The sequence below is a fragment of the Ziziphus jujuba genome, chromosome 5 (genome assembly GCF_031755915.1).
Source record: "Ziziphus jujuba cultivar Dongzao chromosome 5, ASM3175591v1".
Lineage (NCBI taxonomy): Eukaryota > Viridiplantae > Streptophyta > Magnoliopsida > Rosales > Rhamnaceae > Ziziphus > Ziziphus jujuba.
Genome location: NC_083383.1, coordinates 10,854,367 through 10,881,732, shown reverse-complemented (window position 1 = coordinate 10,881,732; position 27,366 = coordinate 10,854,367). Strand labels below are relative to the sequence as shown.

Sequence of the window (27,366 nt, the reverse complement as noted above, 5' to 3'; positions counted from 1 at the left end):
ACTCATCAGTGGCTTGGTATCCACCATCATGTAGTCCAAAAATAGGCCTACCATAAACTTTCCGGACCCTGCATTTTCAGTCTTGTACTTTCGGTCCAAAGTTTCCCACAACTCTTTTGCTGAATTCGTGCTGCAGTACACTCCGTACAACGCATCGGATAAGCCATTCAGGACATAATTCCGACATAAATAATTGGAATTCTTCCACACATTCACCGCCAGTAGAGTCTCCTTATCACTATACCTGGCAATTCGGGTTGGTGGGTCGTGTTCGTGTCAACCTGTTTAATAATCGTGTCAAAAATGCCTAACCCGAACACGACCCATTTATTAATCGTGTCAGGTACCTAAAACACTAACTCGACCTGTTTATAAACAGGTCAACACGACACGACCCGTTTAACACGATTATTTTAACGGATCGTGTTGACCTATTAACCCGTTAACCTGAAATTGATCCATTAACCCGAAAACTAACCTATTAACCCGTTAACCCGAAAAATTTTTTTATTTTATTTTTATTTTTATGTTTTTGTTTTATTAAAGATGTATTTTTTGTTTTTAAAAAATTAGTAATAGAAAATTATTTTTATAAAATTTTTAATTTATAATATTTTTTAGTTATTAAATATTATATTAGTGATAAAATATTAATTTAAAATTAAATTTAAATGGGTTGTAATAGGTATATAATCGTGTCGGGTTGAAACTGACACGTTTAATAAATGGGTCGTAACGGGTCAATTTTGAGTTAAACAGGTCAACCCGAAAATGACACGATTAATAATCGTGTTAAACGGGTTGACCCGATTATGACCCGAATCCATTTATAATAAACCCAAACCCATTTATTCCGTGTCATGATCCAAATTGCCAGGTCTACTTATCACTCCTGTCATTGCTTGGTGGTGCGTCCTCAGTCAGGAACCTCGCAAGGCCCAGTGTAGTCAAGTAGAACAGCATTTTCTGCTGCCACCTCTTAAAGTTTGCTCCATCAAACTTCTCCGGTCTCTCTACATGACCTACCGGAGGAGGCACCTGAAAAATAGGAGTCTGTGAAGGCACTTGTGCAGCAGGCACATCTCCACTAGCCATTTCTGAATCTAAAAATAACCCAGAAATTCAATTAGCCGTTATATTCAATCTTTAACAAACAAATTATAACCAATTTCCAAAAGGAAAATACACAAAAAATGTAATTTCTGTATACACCACAAATGTACTGTTCATGGTTACTATTCACGAGTCTGTTCATCCGTACATTTACTGTTCACTACCATGTGTGTTTGCCACGTGTCACCTGTAACAGGTCGACACGTGGCTCTTTCTTTTTGTGACACACGGCGGCATCTGAGTCTGACATGTGTCATCTGAATCAGATAGACATGTGGCCTCACTTGCCTGCGACACATGGCTGTCTCTGGATGAGACACGTGGCGAGCAAAATGGGCTGAATTCTCTTGGGCCTTGTTTTGTTTGTGCTTGGGCCTTTGCTGAACAGTAATCTGTTATAACCGCAGGCTGGGCTGTGTAGCTGGGCTAGATCCATTAGAATTTAAAATTCAAGCCCACTGACCCAAAAACCTATCCAAACTCGTTTTTCCGATCCAGTAGCCTGTTTTCTGACCCGTCTTCAACCTCCAACTGGGTTTTTTCAGCCCGTTTCATTGGTAAACGGGTTTTTTGACCCAGTTCACCATTTTTCTTACTTTCTGCACTATTCCAGTACCCAAAAAATACCAGAAAATTATCAAAAAATTTAGAAATTTATGGGTAATTCGATTTTAGAAAAAAAAATAGTTTAAACAATAATAAAGAATTACCCAAGAATTCTCAAACCCATGGGACCAAACAAATATATATATATATATATATATATATCTATATACATTATATACATATATATATATATATATATATTTTTTTTTTTAAACATAGAACTAAATACAAAATAATTATAAATTAAAAATAAAAACCGATCAACAAAAAGTATACGGGTTTGAAGGCAAAAAGAATAAAAACATATATATATATATATATATATATATATTTCCATCAACAAGCATCATCAAAACAAAAATATTCAATTATTCACAATTCCACATATATAAACATATATATTAAACTGGAAATTGTCTTAAGAATGTAATACAAAAATATTAGAATATGCATAATATATGAATATATGTGTGGAATAAAACACAAATAAAGTATGAAAAATTAACAAAATAAATACAAATACAACCTGAAAGTCCTTTAGCTTTGATCTGTGTATGAAGAATAAATTGATCCAAGGCCTGTGTGGTACCACAGTGTCCTTAAGACAATTTCCGTTCCACCGGTGCAAATGTTTTCCCAATGGTTGTCTCCCAGGATACAACGGAATCGAAAAACTCTCGGATTTAGCACCTCCGAAGCTTTCTCTTCGAACCTTTTAGTGTACTAGAACTTTTCCACTCTTCCTATGTAAAATATGCCAGGAAAAAACAATATGCAAGAAAAAACACCTTTTTCTTATTTTTTCTCAAAAAACATGAGGGAGCGTGAGAGGTTTTTCAAAAATTAATTAAAAAATAAAAACCCTTTTTTTTCTTTTTCTTTTTCACTTTTTTCAAAACGTAAAAACCACTTAAAGCCCATTAACTCCCCACTAACCCCACTAACCCAAATCATTCAATAAAGAAAACGTTTAAAAACGTTACAGTTAATTGTGCCAGAAACATAGGAAGTCATGGAGGGCGGTGGAATCCCATAAACTACTTCAAATAATGAAATTTTATAGACGAGACTTTTTAAGTGAAGGTTTGAAGTCCTGGAGTTGTTGTCCATTATAGAAGGTACAGAGGTGCAATCATAGCAAGGAGTAGGACAAACTTGTGAAGAATCACCTTTATGGAAGGAATTAAGGTCATGTTCCATTGGTTGCTGCACTAGATGGATGGGCAGACCTTGCAAATTGGTAAGAGTCGTCTATAAAGTCATATGGACTCATTCAAATTTGGTTTCATGCCTTACCAAAATGTCCAGAATTTCATTTTAGAATTCAGCATCCGTTTTCCCATAGGTATCCATGGAAAGATGCTCTAATACCAAATGATATGTTCATTTTTATCGAAAAAATTAAAAAAACACAGTTTGAGATTAAAAAAAAAAAAAAAAAGAAAAAAAAGAAAGAAAGGTAGAAGAGAAATAGATAAAGAAATAAAGATAAAGTTTGATTAGGGATAAACTTCCTTCATTTATAAGTTCTTCTACAGTCAACATAATACTTATAAGCTAAACTCACTTCCCTACCCATAAGTAACTACTGGTACTTGAAAGAAAATAAAGAGAACATAAAGAAATTATTAAATGCTACTATCAACTTCTTCTACGAAGAAACCTACGCTGGATCCTTTTGCATGTAAAGTAAGTAGAGATCCACGACACACATACACACAGCGACTAGGAGCCATGTGCCAAATGGGTACATATCAGCTAATGTCTTTATATTATATGCAAATACTAATCAATCTCATAATAACTTAATACTAAAGACATGGTGAACAAATTGAAGATACATTTCGTGGAAGAAATCTGGAACTCTTCGTCGACACAATGATGCATTTATGTTGTATTGGATTGCAAATTCCAAAAAGCAAGAGGGAAACTACGTTCGAGTTGTACACTATAATTTATTAATTTATTTCACTTAAGAGTTGCATACTAAAATTATAAATAAAAAAAAAAAAAAAAAAAAAAAAAAAGGGAGGAAAAAAGGAAAAAGGTATTTTATTATATTTTATTTGTGGATAACCTTGAGCCGTAAAATTCTAATTGAAACGTTGATATTTGGCAGGTTCCTAGTAAGTGAAAATGGGCCGCAAGATCTGGTTAAGAATATAGGCCTTGTCAAATACGTATGAAAAGCCCAAACCCATTGAGAATGCAGATGACGTTTATGGGCTAGGGTACTAAATCCCACTTTTGCTTGTTGAAGACCACGGCAGCCAACCTAGCTCTTGTTCACGGGCCGTTTAAAAGAAAAAGATTCTTTTTTTTGTTTTTTGCTACGCCCCCAAGCATTCCCGACCCCTCTTTAAGACTCGACCCAGCGTCCACGGGCCGGGGCTGTGGTGCTCTAACCACTGAGCTCCATTCACTCTAAATGAAAACTTTGCTTTGATAGAAAGTTTGGCATGTTTTAGACTCTTATAAATTTGGGAAATATATATTAGAAACTTTCAGTTAATAGGAACATTAGTTGATTTTCAGCCCTCAGAATTTAGATATTGTTAACGACATTAGTTATATAGATATATATATATATATATATATATGTATATATATATATTTTTTTGGGTGATAAAATTAGTAGTCATATCAAACCATGTCTAGTATAACTCAATTGGTGTTTAATATGTTTTCAGCCCACTGTAACAATTTGAAGCTTAACATAATACTTAAAAATAAGTTTTTTTAGTTTCAAACAATATCAACTTATATTATACTTTTGTCATCTTCAATGAAAATGTATTTATCTTACTTTGAATGCAGTGTGCTAGTAAAATTTAGCACGTGTGAAGCATGGAAATTATTCAAGATTCAAGATTTTAAAATTATTAAAAAGAGCAACCAATTATAAAGATAACGTTTCTCGAACGTTGATGAGTAAAAACTTCAATTGGGAAGACTTTTGGCTGGTTAGTCAAACATGCGTGCTTATCCATTAAAAGAATAAAATAATAGCTTATGATATTTCACTTATAAAAATTAAGACTTTCTTATACCACTTGATGAATTTAAGATTAATAAATTTTTTAAAAAATGCATTAAAAATTAGGAAATCGGGTCACGATCGATAGTATATATTTTTATTGAGGCCCAATTTGAGAGACAGTGAGATGGATGGATAAATTAATTATACTTGGATGTTATGTTTGGTGAAATTCCAATTTGAATATTGATATTTATTTGACGATCGAATAATATGACAAATGTTTGTGTCAGCAATTGAGCTTTCCATTCACATCTTCCTTAATTGATAATCCCAAATTTGGTTCTATAATTTCTTGATTGGGCAGTCAAATTAGACCTATAATTAACAAAGAATGGTACATATTACATAACTAAAGTCCCTTTTGGCTGCCAGTCAGAAACAATTCTTCATTACGGTTGAGATTCATGAATTTCAACCAGAAATTCGTCTAATCTGCAAGAACCGTACCATGAAACTTCCTCAGCACGAGTGCTGGATGTCTTTCAATACCGTAATCGTACTTGGAACTTGACGAGACAGAAAGGGACCAGCAATTATAATTCTAAGCTGCAATGAAATTCCAAAGTGCAAAAAGATCCACCAATTAATAATCTTTATATCTTATTTAGGGATAAAAATTACAAAACCTTTATTGTTAATTATGACCTTTTTATGTATCACACACAAACACGTTTGATTGCACAGTTAATAGGTTGGGATTTATTCGGATGTACAAGTTCTTGGATGTTAAAAAATTGATGAGAGATTCGAGTTTGAAGGGATATTTGTTCTAAGTGGAAAAAAAAAAAAAAAAGTATTATTTTATTTTACATTTTTTTTTTTGGGGGGGGGGGGGTGTTAATCCAATTCAGCTAACAATATTCGCAACAATTCCAATCACATGAAAATACTATGATTATATAAAATTAAGATATAAGGTTAAATAGATTAATAATTTGGATATTGTGATAGGATCAAAATTCGAATATTTCTTTGCTTTGTTGGTGTACAAGAGTTGCAAAACAAAAAAAAGGCGGCTAAAGTTATGGGAAATGCACAAATGCAATGACCTGAAAAATCAAACAATAATTAAAGCTTCAATTGTTCTCGATCTAATCGTATTGACTGCGCTTTTCAAAAAATAAAATTGTAAAAAATAATAATAATAATAAAATTCAAACACCCTCGTAAGCATCTCTCCGACCAATTGATGCGGCAGCCATTTTCTCCAATTCCTATATTGCAACCACACGATGTCTGAACCACCACTATAACAACAGCAGTAAAAATAGCAACACGGATAAATCAAAGAGTCTGTCCGAAGAATTAAGCCCCTTCGTGGGCCTCACTGCCCTGATCATTCCAAAGTCAATCCTTTTCTAAACACCTTGGGCTACAAGCCCACGACTCCTACAAAAGAATCATACTCCAAACTGCGATCTGCTTCTTCATTTACTCATCTCCATCCCCCATTTTCTCTTCCCAAAAAAAAAGAAAAAAGAAAAGGCAGATAGATGAATAACTTTTCACTCGCGCGTCCAACAACCTTCGTTTCAAATATGCGTATATAGTTTCTTATTGGCGTTGTTACCGTGCCAGCTCTCTGATAAATATAGCAACTTTTCTTAGCTTTTTCCCTTTTGTTTTAGTAACCACGTTCATGAAGATCGCCTTTCATTCGATTCAATTATGACGACCCACAACCAAAACTCTATCTTCAGCAATCATGGCGGCTGGGTTCTCTGCTTCTTGTTTCTCTTTGTGTCTCACATGTCACTTCAGGCCACCGGGCAGCAGACCGCAATACCGCCGCCCAGAGTAACCGAAGAGAGCAACGCGCCCAAATTCAACCTCAAAATGGCCATCGTCATGGTCCTCCTCGTCACCATCTTCTTCATCCTCGGCTTCGTCTCCGTCTACACCCGCCAGTGTACCCAGAACCGTCTACGAGGCCGCGCTGACCTCGCACGCGGTGGCATGGCGCGTGGGCTCGACCCCGATGTCATCGAGACCTTCCCGACTTTCGTGTACTCCACCGTCAAAGAGCACAAGATCGGCAGTGGTGCTCTGGAATGTGCGGTCTGCCTCAACGAGTTCCAGGACGACGAAACGCTGCGTTTGATCCCCAAGTGCGACCACGTGTTCCACCCCGATTGCATCGACATGTGGTTGATAACCAATTCCACGTGTCCGGTTTGTCGAACGAACTTGGTCCCCAACCCGGGTGAATCGCCCTATGCTATTCCCGATGAATTATTGGAGAAGCTGGAAAACGAAGCGGATCAACCCGATCTGAAAACCGACAGCGATGAACCATCACCACCACCGAGGCGTCAAGTGTCGGTTCGTGTCGCCGTTGACGATCAGCGTACAGACAATATGGAGGCGGTCAATCAGGGGCTTCCACCTAGATCAAGATCAACGGGATTTGGACCACCAAGATCGACATCGTCGGGTTGGCGATTCAGTGGATTATTTCCTCGGTCTCAGTCAACGGGACACTCGCTTGTTAGACCCGGCGAGAATATCGAGAAGTACACGCTTAAGTTACCGGATGAGGTACGGAATAAGCTACTGACCTCGGCTTTGAACCGGACGAGAAGTGGCAGCACAGCGTTTCCTCGGGTTGGGAGCTCCAGGAGAGGTTATAGGAGTCAAAGTGTACGAACCGGCCGCCAAAACGGCAATAGCACTCACTACGACCGGTTCGAGGGGAACGCCCAGTCCGACCGGTGGCAATTCTCGATGGCCCCGCCTTTTATTTTTCGTAGCTCTTCGGTTAGGTCTTCGACGACGGGAGGTGATGTCGTGGAAAGTCGTCAGCAATCCGATGTGCCTGAGTCTAACAGACCACCGTTGGATCGTAAACGTATACGTAAGCACGAAGGTGGTGAGCGGTCAACGGATCAGCTCCGACCCGAAGATTTGGTTTAGAAACTACGGTTTGGTGATTTGGCACCGGAATTTACGCATGTGAGGTTTTTTGTACATAGCATTTTTTTTTCCAATTTTTTTTTTCCGCTTTTAATTTAGAAGAGTTATTTATTGGGAAAAAAAAAAGATTTAGAATTTGTTAAATTTAAAATTTAAAAATTGTGTGAGTCATAAACCAAACAGAATTGGGGAAATTATAGAATATCTGTATACTTTCGATGTAATATAAAATGGACGCAGCAATTCCTGGAATATTTTTGTATCTTGTTTTTCTTTTATAATATATATTGGTAAAAAAAAAAAAAAAAAAACTCATTATTCCTAGTATTGGTGAAATTTTGTTTCAATTTTTTTATTTCATTTTTCAGGGCACCAAATTATATACTTGGATAACAATGCAATGGGCATGTCAAATCAAATTAAAATAAGTAAAACAAGCATTACCGACAAATATGCGATGAGAAACTAGTTTCCTTCATGGAAACACAGTACAAAAATCATATTTTAATTTGGTACCATAATTCATAATTTTAACATCCTAGACAGAATGGGAAATGGGAACTGGCAAAGAATATGAGGTGTGAGTGTGACTAGAAACTTTATGTTTCGTTTATAATTTTCGTATATAATATTTGTTTTTAAAAAGATATATTGCTGAAAAAATTGGAAATTGCGATTTGAAAAAAGTTTACACGGAGTCGAACTCAAGGGAAAAGGACTGTATTATAATTACCTTTTTACCTACAAAACTAAAAAAATGACTTGATGCGGGTCAATCAATCAGAGGGGCGTTGATGATGGCATATGAAACTAGTGGCTTATATAATTTGTCCATAATACAGAAACAGACAAGCTTATCATCAAAAAAAGTCCGTGCGAATTTGTTCAAAAGTCAAATTTTACGAAATTATTCAAGGTGAAATGTGAGGAGCATGTTCCAAATAATAATCTGCCTAATTAAATAAGATACTAAATACGTGTCTGAATTCCAATCTGGACCAAGTCATCCTCATTCTGGTTGAAGATCAATTTTCAATAATGATACGCCATAAATGGTTGTTTTGGATTATATATGCTTCCTTGCAACACAAATATCCAGAAAGAGATACAGGATATGTTTTTGAGGAATTAACTTCACAGAAACCAAAATTACATAAACAAACTATAAAACTGGGCTGTTTCCTAACTGCTATAATATTTTAATAAGCAATATTAATAACCTTACAATTGGTTAAAATTTTAGAATAAGTTAAGCATCATTATTTTCCGTTAGTTTGTATTATCTGCTAGCCTTTTCTTGAGAGACACCTCGTGCTAAACAAACATGTCATAGGGAACCCAAAATATGAACCTTGAGCTCTTGACCTTTCTTTTTTTCTTTTATTTATTTATTTTTTTGTTTGGTGAAAAGCTCTTGACCTGTTGTAACTCGGTATTTATTGAGTTTTAACTCTAAACATGGCTAAGATTGTAGAAATCTACTAGAGTTCCATTTTCCGTACAGTTTCACTGTGTATAAATATTCTTAAATAATAAATAAATAAATAAATCAAAGAGTGATGGAGCTTTCTAAGCTCCAACAAAAGTCCAACTTTTAGGTTCAAGTACATTGGGTTGGGCCTTTCAAGTCTTTGCCGACCATCCGTTATTATTATTATTATTATTGTTATTATTATTATTATTATTTTATCATTATAATATTTTTCTCTTTCATCTGATATTTACAATCACCTAATTGTATATGTGAGCAATAATGAATCCATCTGTCTAATATGGGATAGTCTCCATTTGTATAGTTCTAGAATGTATAACAGAGTTTCAAATTTAAACCACAGTGGCACTTGAATCTTAAAAATCTAGATACCTTACCAAATAAATAAAGTACTTAACCTATATCTTCTTGGTTCAACTTGCAAAAACTCGGAAATTAAACCATAAAACGATTTGTAAAAATAAACGAAAAAAGGAGGAAGATACATGCGTGTTGGCAAATAGCTATAGCTAGAAAATGAGTAGCAAAAGTATTTTGTACTCTCCACTTGAAGGCTACACTTGAGATGGCACTTAATTATTACGAAATTATACATATTATTAATCTAAAATATTACTTTTTTGGGTGAATATTTTAAAAAGTCCCTAATCAAGTTTCCCCCAGTTGTTTGCTGAATTTTTACCAGAAGTTTCACCTTCTCAGACCCTAAATTTTTAATTGTTACAGTCTTTTCCTCAACTATGGCATATATAATTTCAAATTAGCCTGCTCTACCAAGTTCTTTTTTTAATACTCATATATAATTGATAAAATCAATTTAAACATTTTAAATAAGTATTTTTTTTGCTAAATACTTTTTAAATAAGTAGCTTGTAAATTATAATTACTTGTTTTTGAACAGAAGTGATGATAAATATATAGTAAAAGCAATTTATTTCATTTTCATATTGCCTTATTTGGTTTAAGAAAAATGTTGTATTTAATATATATTGTCTATTAAGGCTTTTTCTGTCTGTGGTGGTGCTATAGGCATTAAAATTATCAAAAATATTTTCTAATTGACATAGATCAATATATTATTGATTAACATATTCATAAATGTAATATAAATATGTATAAGTGAACTCTTAAATGAATAATAATAAATAAAAAATCAATTAAAAATGACCACATTGTTCATTATATCATTTTGTAAACAAATTTGGTGAGTATTTTAATAATCTAGCATTAATATTTTCCTAAATGTTTTGTGGTCAATTTCTTCAAATTTAACCAAAAAATCTTTTATTAAATGGACAATTTTAAATTATATCATAGTTGAGGGAGAACATTGCAACAATTAAAATTTAAGATAACAATTAAAATTTAAGATGAAAATTGAAACTTATGACTAGCTTAAAAAGGAACTTTTGTAATTTACCCATTGTTTTTTATATTTATTTTCTTATGGTTAATTAGTTTTGTTTGTTACTAAGGTTGGTTTTTAATTTTAGTTTTTTTTTTTTTTTTTGCTTAATTATGTGTAGTTTGCTTATTTCAAGTTTTAGTTGAATGGTACTTGATAATTTTTTAGACATTTAAATTAAATAAATTAGAAAAGAAATCCAAAACTAACACAATTTCAAATTGTGTTCAATTAGATGTTTATATATATATATATATATATATATATATTTCATTAACTTTTTCGCGAACTTAGATGCATAATAAACTTTAATCACCACTTATAATACGTGGAATAAACAAATAATTAGGTAAAAAAGAAAAATTAAAAACCATCCACGTTAGTAAACAACGAAAAATTAAAAACCATCCACGTTAGTAAACAACCTAAAGGGGCAGACGGATTTGAAATGATGCAACTCAAGATAAGAATTATGTTAGTCATAAGGAGAGATTGATGAAAATTTAAATGAAAGATTGATTTTTATAATTATATCAAATTTGAGATAATTTGGATACTTCTCTTTCCCCTATTTTCTATATTAAATAAAATAAATAGAAGAATGACATTTTTTTTTTTGGAACAAATGTTTAATTAGCGGAGGAGGGATGTTATACTCAGTAATTCAGATATCTGAAAATTTTTGAGAAATTGTTTTTGTATATATTGAAGGTAATTATGCATACAAGATGCTATTCAGATACTTATAGTATTACAGTGTGATCTGGTCCATTATTAAGGATCCATGATTATAGACATAACAAAGGAAGGCCAACCAATTGCATAATTTCAAAAAAAAAAAAAAAAAAAAAAAGGTCAAATAATATTTAGAGAAAATTAGTATATATTTTCCTTATAAAGTTTCTGTAAGAAAGGAGTCATTGGTTATGGTTTAATGCTGAAAGGATCCATTTTTTATTTGATCTTGTGTTGCCATACTGTGATGAACGTCCATCTCTCCTGCTTTTTCTCCTTCTTTCTTGATTGTCTTATTTTCTTCTATTAACCCTGAGATATCTCCTTCATCAATATTAAACACCAAAGGTCATTAACGTCGTGCAAAATAGAAGAGTAAATTAATTCGATCGGACAGAAAATACTGTTCATCTTGTCATTGCGTCCTCAACAGCTAAATAAATACGAATATTTTAGGTAAGACTATCAAATCATACATAAATTCAACCTTGAACTTCTACTCAACGTGCAACATGTTTGTTTTAGCTAAAAAAACACGTGCAGCATGTTCGTTTTCATTTGCATTGGAGTAAAAAAATAAAAAATAAAAAAAAATAAAGGAAAATTATGCAGTTGACACATCTACGACCTTTAGTCATTTGTTTCTCTGATGCATGGTTGTTATTAATAGGGTTGATATGTTTGTTTTTAAATAAAAAAAATTATTTAAAAGAGTCTAATAATTTCTCAATGTGAATAGAAACTAAACTAGCCACACAAGCAGCCTCTAACGTGTGACCAAAAAAAGTAAACTGTATAGTGTGCGTGTATATATACATATATACTGGACATTTAGCCCTGAATTATACCTATTGTTGCCCTTTGCTTGTTGAGTTTTTTTTTTTTTTTTTGCATTTTCATCTTTAAACTTTAATTTTTTATGCATTTTGATTCTTAAACCATTTTTTGTCTATTTTTTAATAGTTTTGAAATGTCCAATATACTTGTAGAAGATGTAGAGATTTTGTGGGTTATTTGATTTTCTAATTTTGTTGTTCTCTTTTATAGCAAGTGTTCTGAATGTCTACTTCCTAAAATTAGATTAAAAAATAGTTTCAGGTTTTTATAATAGATGTACTAGGTAGGATGTATTTAATATAAATTTTAGAAGACTTTTATGGACTATTTTAAATTATTGATTTTTATAGAGTTTATAGAATTTATAAACTTTTATAAGCTTTTGTAAAATTTATAAAAATTATGACATATTTTTTTGAATTTTCATATTAATTTTTTTTTTTATAGATTTTACAAAATTACAAAGACTTTCATTTACTTTTTCATAGATTTTCATTTAAAAAAAATTAATAAACTTTTATTAATTTTTAAAAATGGGTATAGTTGTGAATTAACTTATAGCAAACGGATCTGTTAAAAGGTTGTGTGAACAACTTAGATGAGAAAATGATATTAGGTGGGGGCTTATCCATCAAGAAGACGTGTAGCTATTAATAGCCACAAATCGTTGGGATGCAATTTAAACTCGCTTTACTTCCTCCGTAGTACCAAAGCAAAAAAGTTAATTAGCTACTTCTTTTCTTTTTTTTTTTTTTTTTTTTTTTGGGGTGGGGGGGTTTAATATTCTTGCCTGTGAATTGAACTATTGCCGACGTCGTCCTACGTTGTTAGGGACGCAATGAATCATAGACTTTCGCTATAGATACTGACAGGTTTGACATATAATTTTGATTTATAAATGAATCTATGCCACATAAAGAAAAAACCAAAAACGTCCTTGCTGTTCCGTCCAAGATTCTTTGTTGTCCTTAGTTTAAACATTGCCACTCACTTCTTGTTAGCTGCAGCCTATTTAAACCATTAAATTTGTTACTAAGATATCATAAAGAATCAACAATATTAGAATTTAGAATAATAGATTCAAAAAAGTTTAAAAATAAGGAGCAAAAATGTCGTCTGTGAAACAACTTGTTGAGTCAGGTTGTATCGCATCTATTCCCTCTAAGTATGTTTTCACCAGAAGCTTGGATGAGACTCCTACATTGCCTCAACCAGAAGCAATAATCCCCGTCATCGACTTCTCGCTGCTCACTTCCGGTAATGCCGAGCAACGGACCAAGGCCATCAAGGATCTTGGCAAGGCATGCCGTGAATGGGGGTTCTTCATGGTATAGATCTCTCTATTTTCATTTTTTTTTTTTTTTTCATGTATCGTTTTGTGAGAATTCAAACTCGAATAATTGTGTTAGAAATATTACTAAGACATGATTTTGGAGACTATATGTATATGTATTTTGCAAATATGTGACATTAACCTATTTGTGTACAATTTTGTTTTTGGTGTGGGATTTTTTCAGATCATAAACCACAATGTGCCTGAAAAGCTAATGAAAGATATGATAAGTGGGAGTCAGAGTTTCTTTGATTTAAGAGAGGAAGAAAAGCAAGAATATGCAGGGAAAGCACTGTTCGATCCCATAAGGTGGGGAACAAGCTTCAATGCGACAGCGGACGAGACATTCTTTTGGAGGGATTATCTAAAGATCCATGTTCATCCTCACTTCAATGTCAATGCTCTTACAAAACCTGCCGGCTTCAGGTACCTACATAGTAAATAATTATTACTTTTTGAAACTTCATGATTTGCGTGTTGATAATGCACTTGAACTTTAAGAAGGTCTTATAAAAAATCACATAATCTGAGACTATATCATCCTCACACTCATAAAAACATATGGGATCTACAAATCTATACGTGGTTTATTTTTGTAAATGAAAATTATAAAATTTCGAATTCATAATATTTTTAACTAGAATATATAATTTAAGTATTGTTATTTTTTGAATTGAAGACTCCATCTACCTATAAAATTATATACTAGGTTGCAAGGATATATGCCAATCTCTTTCAATTCTTTTTTATTATTTATGATAACATGTATAAGTCGCGTAAAGAACAGAAAGCCTATAGAAATTACAAAATAGTTTTGAAATACTGTACTGTTTTTTTATTTGGTGAAATATTCTACTTGGAATTTCAAAATTTGACTTTTTGTAACAGAGATAACTCTTATCTATCTGTCCGACTTATTAATTCTCTTAAATAGATAATCCAAATGAAACAGATCGCTATATCTATTATCAATGTCATGTGTAATTAATAGTTCAAATTCTCATGGTAATTAACAGTGAGGTTATACAAGAATATTGCAAACAAACCCGAGAATTGGCTGGCGAATTGCTGAGAGGGATATCAAAAAGCTTGGGATTAGAAGAAATCTACATAGAAAAGAAAATGAACAAAGAAAGTGGGCCTCATGAGCTGATGGCTATAAACCTATACCCACCTTGTCCACAACCAGATGTGGCTATGGGTCTGCCTCCTCATACTGACCACGGCTTCATAACCCTCCTGATGCAGAATGAGCTGTGTGGCCTTCAAGTGCTCTATAATGGTAACTGGGTTTCTATCAATCCCTTTCCCAACTCCTTTCTAGTCAACATCGGTGACCACATGGAGGTACGTATATCCTTTAACAAATTCTTATTTATTTTAAAAAACATATATATATATATATATATATAATAATGAGTGTGTACGTATTTCAGATATTGACGAATGGAAAGCACAAGAGCGTGGTGCACAGGGCCTTGGTAAATAATAAAGCAACGAGAATATCAATAGGAACAGCACATGGACCAACGCTGGATACCGTAGTAAGCCCCGCACCGGAGTTTGTGGATTATAAGACTCATCCACCTCTATACCGTGGAATCAAATATAGGGATTACATGCAGCTTCAGCAATCCAATCAGCTTAATGGAAAATCTTGTTTGGACCGTATTCGCATTTGATAAATAATAATAATAATAATAATAATAATAATTTCTATTTATATAATATGTTTGATTATCCTAAAAGTATTATTCACAAAAAAAAAAAAAAGATTATCCTAAAAGTAATATATAAAAAAATAAAAAATAAAAAAAGTTACGTACACAATGATGTTTCTACTACTTCATTGGGAAAGAAAATGTTGTATGTCAGTAAGGCGCATAATTTCTGTTGTGTGTATTTTTTATGTACTAATGGCCAAAATCCATAATTATCTTAATGTTGTGTGTATTTTTTTATGTACTAATGGCTAAAATCCATAATTATCTTAATACCCAAAGGGTAAAACAAGCCCATATTTTTAATTATTGGGTAAAGACCCATGGATGATGAAGGTCTGACCAATAAAAAACCTCCTATTTTTTTTCTTTTTTTTTCATTCACAATATTTTTCCATTTTTTCATATCACCTTGCATGTATAACCTCATTTTAATTGCTTGGCAAGCGTCAAATATCCGTGAATTAGGGTTATAAGCAAGATAATTTACAGCCGCCATTCAACATGTATAAATGTAAGAATACATTCCAAAAAAAGCCAGCACCAATCCCTAGCCCCCAACTTTTACTTTTTTTTCTCTCTCTTTCTTCTACTTCTTCCCTTAAAAGATTCCAGCACCGATTTTCTTCATAGAACCTTGGAAAAACACCGTTTCTAGACAATTTATTGAGGGAGAGAGAGCTTAAGGATGGTTATTTACTTCAATGTCGGAGGAGAAACGCCAATGCCCCAGCGAGGTCCGTTAACTTGTTTTGCTTATTTTGTAGGCCATTTTTAAAGCTTAAAAGAGCACATTTTCAAGGTATGAAGATGGAGATTTTTGAGTATCAACAATTTCCTTCTTTAATTAATTAGTAATAATTTCAACTATTTTGAAAAATAATTTGTCAACTACTAACATAATTAATGAACTTATCCAGCTTTCAAATATATAATTTTTAATAGTTTTTCTTACATAAAAATTATAATGCGCTTAATTATATTTATTGTTGCAAATAACAATAATATGCATGCTTATATCCATACATGATATATTTAACTTGGTCCGCCAAACTACTTTTGAAATCACTATCAATCCAACATATGAGATGTCACCTGATCGATCGCATCCACCACACAAATTTCATTAACAGAAGTTAGTGCATGACATCTTCCATGATGGAGGAATGTTAACCTTGACAAGAACGACCATCCGCATGCGATATTGTCCTTTTTAAGTCTGGAGAATCCTCTTACAACCCAACCCTCAAGGTTTTAAAAGACTTCGCAATGGTTAGGAGGAATCTTCTTCCAACCCCTACCTACCAGTCCCACTACACGAGTTTCCAAGCCCAATCACATGGTTAGGGGGAATCCTCTTTCCAACTGATGTGGGATCTCACAAGAACCCAACTGCAATCGAGAAAAGGAGAATATTAAACAAGTAGTCTAAAATAGACCATGAACTTGCTAACCTAATTTAGCAAAGTTTCTTTCAAGATAGAAGTTTAATAATATACTAAAATTACTAAAATATGATACTAAAATATTTAATTGATTTGTTTTCTTATTCACTTTTTCATTTGAAAATTTATTTATTAATATTTTATTTATATAAATATATTAATTAATAATATATTAACATATATCATTTGATAAACATTTTAATATTTGTATCAATAACCTAATTAGCTCCCACTTCATCCTCACTAAAGAAAAGGAAGGGATTTATAGTTACATTTGAGGGGAAAAAAGAAGAAAGAGACAAGCAACCCAGAAACTAATCACATAAACCAGATCGGAGGTGGTAGATGAGAAAAAGGAAAACAACTACATATAAAGATCGAAAACGAGATCAAAACAACCTACAAATTTATGCAAAAGATAGACATTTTAATTGTAGAGATTCAACCTTTGTATAATAAGCAATATATATATCCACAAGCAGCATACAACCCTCAAAAGTCCACAAACAAGCAAATACAGATGAAATAGAAGATCTTAGAACAAACTCACAAGAAAAATCTAGAGAGAGAAAGACAAGCACATAAATATAAGAGGAGAGAGAGAGAGAAACACACAATGATTTTACGTGGTTCGATCAAGGTGATCTATGTCCACGGGCAAGCAAAGAGATGATGATTTTTATTATCTTAAAGATATTACAAGCTTAATCACGAAGATCACGGCACCATTGATGGGATTTTGAAGAACCCACTATTTCTCTCTCTAAAACCAGGTAGAAAACACTTTTCTTACTGTTTGGCATGAATTCCTAGGAATCATTAAAGAGGGGCAAAACTGTAATTTTCTTTTTCCCTTCTCTTTTCTCTTGCTTCCTTCCTCTTCACTTTATCACCAAACATCATCCCATCAACTCCTCATGTTTATCATTAATTTAGAGTTAAAAAAACAACATTTCTTCACCTTAACTCTAAATTCACAAACTCTTCAAATCACTTCCTATCACTCCTTGCTTGCACACACATCCTTATCACTTGCTTTGCACATTGCTTAGACTCATACAGAGCCTAAGCTTCTCCGTTGGTACTACTTTGATCAAAATATCTGCTGGATTCTTTGCACCTGCAATCTTCACCAAATGCACGTCACCTTTGTCGATCAATTCTCGAACAAAGTGGTACTTCTTTCTAATATGCTTTCTACGGTCCGAGAAGGCTTGATTCTTTGCTAAGAAGATTGCATTTTGGTTGTCACAATGCAAAACGACTTGGTTTTCGGGAACACCAAGCTCATTTACCAACCATTTTAACCATAATGCCTCCCTTGTTGCTTCCATGGCCGCCATATATTCAGCTTCAGTACTTGAGAGTGCAACTATCGGTTGTAACAATGCTCTCCAACTAATTGTATTACCCTAAGCCAAAAATATATAACCCGTCAAGGACTTTCTCTTGTCCTCATCACCACCAAGGTCCACATCATAATATCCGACAACACAATCAGCATTACCATTGTTCTCTTTCCAATACAATAAGCCAACATCCATGGATCCCTTCAAATACCTTAGAATCAGTTGCAAAGCCTTCCAGTGTAGTTTTTCTGGATTATTTATAAATCTACTCACCACACTAATCGCATAAGCAATGTCAGGTCTAGTACACACCATCAAATATATAATGCAACCTACGGCACTTGCATATAGCATCTTAACCATGCTCTCCCTCTCTTATTCGCTTTTTGGGCATTGCTTGGATGACAATTTGAAGTGGGATGCTAAAGGCGTGATCACGGAATTTGCACCGCCCATGTTGAACCTTTCCAAGACCTTCTCGATATACTTCCTTTGAAAGACAAATGTCATGACCTATTCAAGATCCCTTACCGGAACCCTAGACAAGCCCTGATGCCAGGGAAACCCTACCGGACCTTCCAATGGAAAATCTGGCAGAACCTCCCCTAAGGGTTGGACTTATTACAAATTCCTTGCACTGAAAACACACTTCTATATATACCGTCTTATTTTTCTACCTTACTATAATTTAATTCCACAATAATCATCACTTCTATAAATTAAACAGGGAACTAATGCAATATTTAATAAAATATATCCAATACAGTATACAGAGCATCATAGGGTATAATTAAGTATGAAAGTTATACAATGAAGGATGGAAAGAAATATTACAAATAGAAATAAATGAAAAAAAAAAAGAACTCCTTGAAACACGACAGCAACGAAGGTCAAGCTCGCTCTAGACGAACACCTACCAATCCTTGTACTTAGGGAAATGGATTTAAAAATATGAGATGCTAATCATTTCGGTGAGTGACCCTATCTACTATACAACCATAATAGTAACGATAATCATAATACACTTGAATAATTAAGAATAAATAAGTAAATAAATAATAATTAATTGAAAAAATAATATTTTCTCTTAAAACCCTCACTATTTACTCCGTTGGAAAAGTTTCCCTTTTAAAAAATTTTCACAAAACTCAATATTTTATGCCCCAAAAATCAAGAAATAATTAATTTAATAAATAATTAAATAATCCAAATACGAATAAAATACAATAAAATAATTTTAAAATACTTGCATTAAAGAAATATAACATAAAAGTGAAATTCAATATATAATTCGTAAAATTCGATTTAATAAATAAAAATAAACAATGTCAAAAATATAATTTAAATAATTACAAACAATTATGTAAAATAAGTGCTAAAAAATATTATAAAATTCATTTTGAAATATTCAACCAACCTATATAATAAAAATATAGCAAGATGCATTTTAAAAATATTGATTTAAAATAAGTGACATAAAATATGAATAAATACATTTTAGAAAATACTAATTGGAAATAGGTGATAAAACAAGTTAAATACATTTAATTCAAATATTACTTTAAAACTTTTGGATTTGAAATTTATATCTGAAAAATAATACTTGACGCACCACACTATATACTAGTGATGCCCTATGATACCCAGCGTCCCGAGCACCATCTGGCAGGAGGTTAAAGAGAGAAACTTGCATACGGTCGTTTCGGCATCCCGACAGCGCCGTTGCTTAAACCGTCATCCCGGCCATGGAGAGGGGCGGCTATGGCCAATATTAAACTTGCCCGCCCTCAATCTAATTGCAACTCACAGGAGACATTATAACTTGCACACTCAACCACACATATAGTACAGAATACCAGTACTATATGAGTGCGTCTAGAACAAATAACCATATTATTTTAAAAATAACAATTTTCCCAAAACTCACCGTGTGAATCACATCATTTTTCAAATTCACAATCCCATATTTTTCTTTAATATCTCCAGCATAAATCATCAATAATAATATACATATAACTTTTCCCAAATCATAAAATCAATCAAAGAATATTTCAAGGGCATAATTATATAATTTGAAAGCATCATAACTTAAATCAATATTTTTCTTGAAATCTTTAAAATCAAATCATGCCAAAATAATATTAAAACCACATAAAATTTATATATCCTTAAAATCATGTAAACGCATTTATCATGAATCATAAAATCAACATCAAACTCAACAATAATTTATTAAAAACCTTAAACTATAATTCTTTTAAAATCCTAAATACATTTTTGGCAACAACACATATATTAAAACCATCATAAATTGGCATTGTAAAATTAAATGGAAATTCCTTCAAATATTAAACATATATTAAAATTTACATGAAAACTTACTAATTACACAATATTCCAACAATAAAATTTACAATTATTAACAAAATCCCATATCCATAAAATTCTTGAAATCAAAATATTTCTTAATGCACAAATAATTATAATTCATTCAATTTCGGCATCAAAATTTCAAATATAAATTTACTAAATATTTAATGCATGAAATATAGTTTCCAAATATATATCCAATACAAAAATATATACAATTTATCAACCCAAAATAAATTTGAAGATGGGTCACTCACCTCGAGCATGCAATTAAACTAAGATTCTCCATAGGATCAATTCTACAATTCATACGTATTCCTAGAACATTGACAATACACAAAACGATTAAATTAATATTTTAATCGGATAAATTATACACGGTTACTCAGAAGATTCAACATAAACGTTAACCAAAATTTGTGAATAATATACCGAAACGAAGCTTATGGAACGAAGATCACAGATTGAGGCTTACCTCCCGGAGATCGGACCGGCGATGGCCGAAATCTCGTCGGAAAGCTCTCAGAATTCAAGTCCTCGATTCTCTCAACCCGTCGCGAATTGGAAGAAAGCGACCTCAGATTTGGGTTTAGGGAGGTCAAATTAGTGGCAAAGGATAGGTGGGGTGATCGGAAACTCATCGGCATTGGGTTTTCCGTTGAGCCGCCTTGGTCACCAGAATCCACCACCTTCGGTGGCGCGTCCGGCGGTCATTAGTCATGAAACTTGATGAAGTGGTAGATCCGGTGATGGGTAACTCAATGGGATCGGCGGTGAGGTAAACGGAGCTCTGGTTTGGGAGATAGTAGCTAGAAAAAGAAATCGACCACTCACCGAAAAATGTCCTGATCCGGGCGTGTTGTCGACGATCTGGCTGTGATTTTTGGCTGGCCTGTCGGTTTTCAGATGGGCTTCAAGCTGGAGTGGCGCGTGTGGCTTAGAAATGATCGAATGATGGTCAACGGTGGTAGCCGGTGGTGGTGGCTTCTCTCCCCTCTTTCTCTCTTTTCCCCCCCGACCTACATGTGTTTTGGCCAAAATAAAAAACCACCCTTGGGTGACACTGTTCACTGACGGGATTGGTTGAAAACATGACACGTGGCACACACTGTTCACTCAAGTCAAAATATATTAAAATACTACGGTATTCGAAAATCTTTGCAGGTCCATAACTTTCAAACCATGTGTCCAAATCAGGCATGCCGCTAGTTTATGAACTCGTATCAATGAGTACTTCACAATCATGCATGAGTCAAAGCTCAATTTTACAAAAATAAAAAGTCAACTCGGACACCCTTGGATAGTTTAGACCTCAACTTGTTTTGCTCATAACTTTCAAACTGTAGCTCTGTTTTCAACATGCTACTAGTGTACAGACTCGGGTCGATGTATACTCCTCAATGGTGCCTCAGGCAATGCGACATTCCATCCATTGATAATTTGAAGAAGTTGATGAGTTTTAAGTTTGAGATGAAAGACCTTGGAGAAGCCAAGAAAATTTTGGGGATCAATATATTTTGGGATAAAGAGAATCGAGAGATATTTGTGTAACATCCCGTCCCAAAGTACATCGAAATTTTTGCACACAATCAACATATCATCAATATACAACAAGAGATAAATGAACTCCTCATTCGACAACTCTTTGTAATACACACAAAGATCAAACATGCTCCTCTTGAAGCCAATACCAAGCATAAACTTGTCAAATTTCTTATACCACTGCCTAGGAGATTGTCTCAAGCCATAAAGGGATTTTGAAGCAAGCATACCTTGACACCTTTTGCATATCCTTTGGGTTGAGCCATGTAAATCTTTCCCTCGAGGTCTCCATGCAAGAATGCCTTCTTGATATCCAATTGATGAAACTCAAGACCCTTGTGAACCACAAGTGATAACAAGTTCCAAATAGAATTGTGTCTCACTACCGGAGAAAATATTTCATTAAAATCCACTCCCTCCTTTTGAGTATAACCCTTTGCAACCAATCGAGCTTTGAAGCTTGGTGTCTCAACTCCGGCTACACCTTCCTTCTTCTTGAACACCCACTTGCAACCTACAACCCTTCCACCTTTAGGCTTATCTACTAATTTCCAAGTTTCATTCCTATGCAAGGAATCCATCTCCTCATCCATGACCGCCTTCTACTTTATCGAATCTTTTAAAGCTAAAGCTTCCTCAAAAGTGTTAGGCTCCGAATCCATTTCTTTCGCAACTTCAAGAGCATATGCAATACAATCCGTAAAATCATATCTCATCGGTGCCTTGGATTGTCTCCATTCTCTATTGCGAGCCAAATTGTAATCATGGAGGTTATCAACATCAACCACCTCCTCATCGGTATAATCAACTACCTGATCAACTTGTTTTTGAGCCACTTGTGTATCACGGTGCTCCTCATGAGTCACTTTCTTTCTTAGATTATCCTCAATACCAAGATCAAATGTCTCCTTGTCAACTTCACCTCCACTTGAAGATTCTCCATCCTTCGCCAACCCAAGCATCTCACTCTCCTTAAACACCACATCCCTACTAATCACACACTTTTTTGTATCCGAATTCCAAAGTCTACAGAAAATGCATGAACATACGAAGTGCAACCAAAGACCTTCGTTTACATGAACATACGAAGTGCAACCAAAGACCTTGATATTACTTAAATCCAGTGCGTGCTTGGACCACTTCTCCATTGGAGTCTTAAAATCAATAGCACTTGACGGACACTGATTGATCAAGTACACCGCGGCATTCACCGCCTCTGCCCAAAAACTTGTAGGTAGCTTAGCATTGGAAAGCATACTTCTCACTCTTTCCAAAATGGTCCTATTCATATGTTTGGCAAGACCATTTTGTTGAGAAGTCATCTGCACGGCCTTGTGTCTCACAATTCCATGCTCATTTCAATAGGAATTGAACTCCTCATTACAATACTCGAGCCCATTATCCATTTGGAGCATTGTCATCTTCATTTCGGTTTGGTTCTCAATCATAACCTTCCATTCCATGAACTTAATGAAAGCCTCATCCTTGGTTTTCAACATGTAAACCTATACTCTCCTTGAGTAATCATCAATGAGGGTCATGAAATACCTACAACCACCCATTGAATTTGTTCTCGTGGGGCCCCGTATGTAACACCCCGTCCCGAACCATGTCGGAATTTTTGCACGTTGACCGAGGTTGACTGTTGACTGTTGACTTTAATAGTTGACTGTTGACTGAGGGGGTCAAAAGTTGACTTTTTGTTTCGGTTGGAATTCTAGGTTGACTGAGGTACTGTTACGGAGTACACATTGGCACGAGTTCGTAGACTGGTAGCACGTTGAAAACGGAGCTACGGTTTGAAAATTATGAGCAAAACAAGTTGAGGTCCAAACTGTCCAAGGGGTGCCAGAGTTGACTTTTTGTTCATGCAAAGTTGAGCGTTGACTCATGCATGGTTGTGAAGTGCTCGTCGATACGAGTCCGTAGACTGGCGGCACGTCCGATTTGGACATGTAGTTTGAAAGTTATGGACCTGTAGAGTTTTTCAAATATCGTATTATTTTAATATTATTTTTAAAACGCGTAACGATGTGCCACGTGTGACTTAATGAAGGTGACCATGTGTCACCATGTGGAGAAGCCACATGTCAACCATGTGTAAAATCAAATTATTTTTATTATTATTTTAAATAATATTATTATTATTAATATTATTTAGTTAATTTTAAATCATTTCTTTTTATTTTCCTTTTTCTTTTTCTTTTCTTTTTTCTTTTTCTTTTCTTTTCCCCACGTGGGAAAACACTTTCTTTTTTTTCTTTCTTTTTTTCTTTTCCTTTCCTTCCCTTCTTCTTCTTCCCCGAGCCATCAAAACACAGAAATTTTTTTATTTTTTTTCTCCCACTTGTCGTCTCTCTCTCTCTCCCGTGTTTGACTTTTCTGGACACCCATACAGTACACGCGCCGGCCAGTGATGAGCGGAGGGAGGAGGCGAGCTCAGCCGCCAATTTTCACGGTCACCGGCCGCCGGACGCACTCCGATCGGGCTGGAGAAGCCGCCGGCCGGCAAAATTTTTCTCTCCTCTTTTCTTGTGTTTTCCGGCCAGCCCAGTTTGAATTAAACCTCCTCTCCCCCTATTTTGGATCCTCTAAGTCCAAATATGGCCTCCAATCTCAAAAATTCGAAGCGGTTTGCGAGATACGAAGGGATTAAAACCGGCCGAATCTTTCCGACCAAATTCCGGCCACCGCCGGTCGAATTGAACTCAATGGAGGTCGGTAATGTGATCCTCATTTCACAAGCTTTCCATAGACATATAATTTGTCAATTTTGGATAACGTTTGTGTTTGACCCCCGGGTACCGGGTATTATTTATCCGAATAAAATATTAATTTATTTGACTGTCTGTGAATTTTGTTCTAGGAGCACCGGTGAGTTGTGAAATTGATCCCATGGTGGATCATAGTTTAATTGCGTGCTCCAGGTGAGTGACCCACCTTCAAATTAATTTTGGGAATTTAATTGGTGCATATTATGTGTGATTTAAATATTGGAATTTAAATTCTATGTGCCAAGTAAATATTTGATTTATTGAGGAATTATTTGTGAAATTATTGGATTTAAGAAAATGTGCATTTTACAAATTTATGCCATGTGAAATTATTTTATGGATTTGAGAATTTTGGAATTCTTGTGGTTTTAATATTAAATTGGGCATGATTTGATTTTCAAATATTTCAAAAAAAATATTTGATTATGTTGGTGATTTCAATTTTTATAAAATATGCCCATGGAATATTGTGAGATTTGATTATTATATTTCGAGAATTATTTATGCTATTGGGAAATGTGGATATTTGAACTGATGGATTTGGGAGTTGGTGGATTTGAAAATCATGGAATTTATGGTATTAATTATAAAGAAATTACGGAGAAATTTCGGGTTCAAGTGGATGGACTATGCCCGCTATGTTTATGCAAAAGGTGAAATTTGATATATAATTTAAATTTGTGAATTTTATGATTTTTAGATGCACCGTGCACGTACTGGTGTTTTGTTTATATGTGATATGGTTAGTGTGCACACGGTTGTGATTAGCTCGCAGGTGGGTGTGAGTAGCGCGCGGTTGATATTATGAGGTTGTCCTGTGGTTGCCATCGGATGAGGGTAGGCCACCCCCCATGGCCGGTACACCAGGTTAGCAGTGGCGCAGTGGGACGCCACGCGACCGTATGCCGGTTTCTTTCTATAACCTCCTGTCTGGCGGTACCTCGGGACGCTGGGTACTGTTGGCGCCACTGGTATATAGTGGGTGCATCAAATGATTTTCAGAACTGTGTTTTAAAAATAAAATGTTTTGAAATTGTATTGGAACGAAAAATATAATTATTACTGTTCTGGTATTTATTTGATGTCTTGGTTTTCGGGGATTACGAACAAGGGTTTTGTGAAAAGGTTTTAAAAGGGGAACTTTTCAAACTGAGAGAATTGTAAGGGTTTTGAGAGAAATTATTATTTCCAAATAATTATTATCTATCTACTTATTACCATGGTATTATATTGTATAGTAGATAAGGTCACTCACTGAGATGATTAGCATCTCACACTCTTAAATTCTGTTCCTCTAGGTACCAGGTTGTCGGTGTTCATTTGGAGCGGACTTAATCTTCCCCGCTGTTTTAGTTCGTGCAGCACCCTGTTCTTCTTTTATTGCAGTTGTAATATTTCTTTTACTCTTGCTGTATTCTACTTAGTAGTACTTCATAAAGCTCTGTATACTGTATGGGACACTTATGTATTTATTTTGCACTGGATTACTGTATTTATTTTGAAGTGCTGAAATTTGTGGAACCAACTTGTAGTACTGTGGGAGGAATAAGGGGACATTTATAGAAGTGCATTTTCAGTGCAGGGAATTTCATGGTAAGTCCATCCCTTAGGGGAGGTTCTGCCAGATTTTCCATAGGAGGGTCCGGTAGGGTTTCCCTGGGATCAGGGCTTGTCTAGGGTTCTGGTGGGGAACTTTGGACGGGTCATGACACCGTACATCGGGATGAACATAATCCAAGATACTTTTAGTTTGATGCACCATGATTTTGAACTTCACCCTAGCTTGCTTGCCATAGATACAATGCTCACAAAAGACAAGTTTCTCCGCCTTGTGCCCACATAAAAACCCTTGTTTATTAAGCTCAATTAGCCCTTTTCTTGCTAATATGGCCTAACCTTCTATGCCAAAGTATGGTGTCGCTCACTTTCTCATTCACCGAGACCGAAGCTTCACCTTGAACCACACTTCCATCTAGCACATACAAGCCATTCTTCTTAGAAGCCTTCATCGCTACCATTGAACCCTTCAAGACCTTCAAAGTGCCTCTCTCAGCCTTATGACTATATCCATGCTTATCCAATGTACCAAGAGAAATCAAATTCCTCTTCAACCCGGGAATATACCGCACATCCGACAAAGTTCTCACAACTCCATCATGAAGCTTCAACTTTATCATACCAATCCCCTCAACATTGCAAACCGCATTGTTCCCTATAAGAACACGTCCTCCATCTAGTACCTCAAATGTATCAAAATAACTCCTCATCGGACTCATATGGAAAGTACAATCCGAGTCAAGAATCCACTCAACACCATTGTCTCGGTCGGTTACAAGCAATACTTTGGAGATTTCATAACCTTCCGAGGCAACACTTGCATCTCCATCGGATTGCTTCTCCTTCCCCTTTCCAAGCCTCTCCAAACAATCCTTCTTGACATGTTCCAATTGATTACAATGGAAACATCTCATTTTGTCCTTTGATTTCAATCTACCCTAACTTTTACCTCACCAATTTCTACCACTAGGCCGATTCGAGGTTCTACCTCTCACCGTGAGTCCCAAACCATCACTACTCTGGCCAGTCAAGCTCTTCTCTGCATCTTTAGCAACTATCTCTGCTATAATTTCCTTCACATTCAAGGTTTGTCGTCCATACTTGAGAGTATCCACAAAGTGCTCATTTCCTCGA

General features: G+C 34.6%; 2 protein-coding genes across 2 annotated transcripts; both read left to right on the top strand.

The window, feature by feature from the left end:
• The first annotated feature begins 5,890 nt into the window (after positions 1–5,890).
• LOC107420735 (RING-H2 finger protein ATL11) lies at positions 5,891–7,924 on the top strand. Its single transcript, XM_016029769.4, has one exon. The coding sequence runs from the start codon at positions 6,428–6,430 to the stop codon at positions 7,670–7,672; it is 1,245 nt and encodes a 414-aa protein (XP_015885255.1). The 5' UTR covers positions 5,891–6,427; the 3' UTR covers positions 7,673–7,924.
• A 5,249-nt stretch (positions 7,925–13,173) lies between these two features.
• Positions 13,174–15,504, top strand: LOC107420749 (2-oxoglutarate-dependent dioxygenase 19). Its single transcript, XM_048476149.2, has 4 exons — positions 13,174–13,469; positions 13,659–13,900; positions 14,491–14,821; positions 14,911–15,504. The coding sequence occupies exons 1-4, from the start codon at positions 13,251–13,253 to the stop codon at positions 15,154–15,156; spliced, it is 1,038 nt and encodes a 345-aa protein (XP_048332106.2). The 5' UTR covers positions 13,174–13,250; the 3' UTR covers positions 15,157–15,504.
• Positions 15,505–27,366: the final 11,862 nt, after the last annotated feature.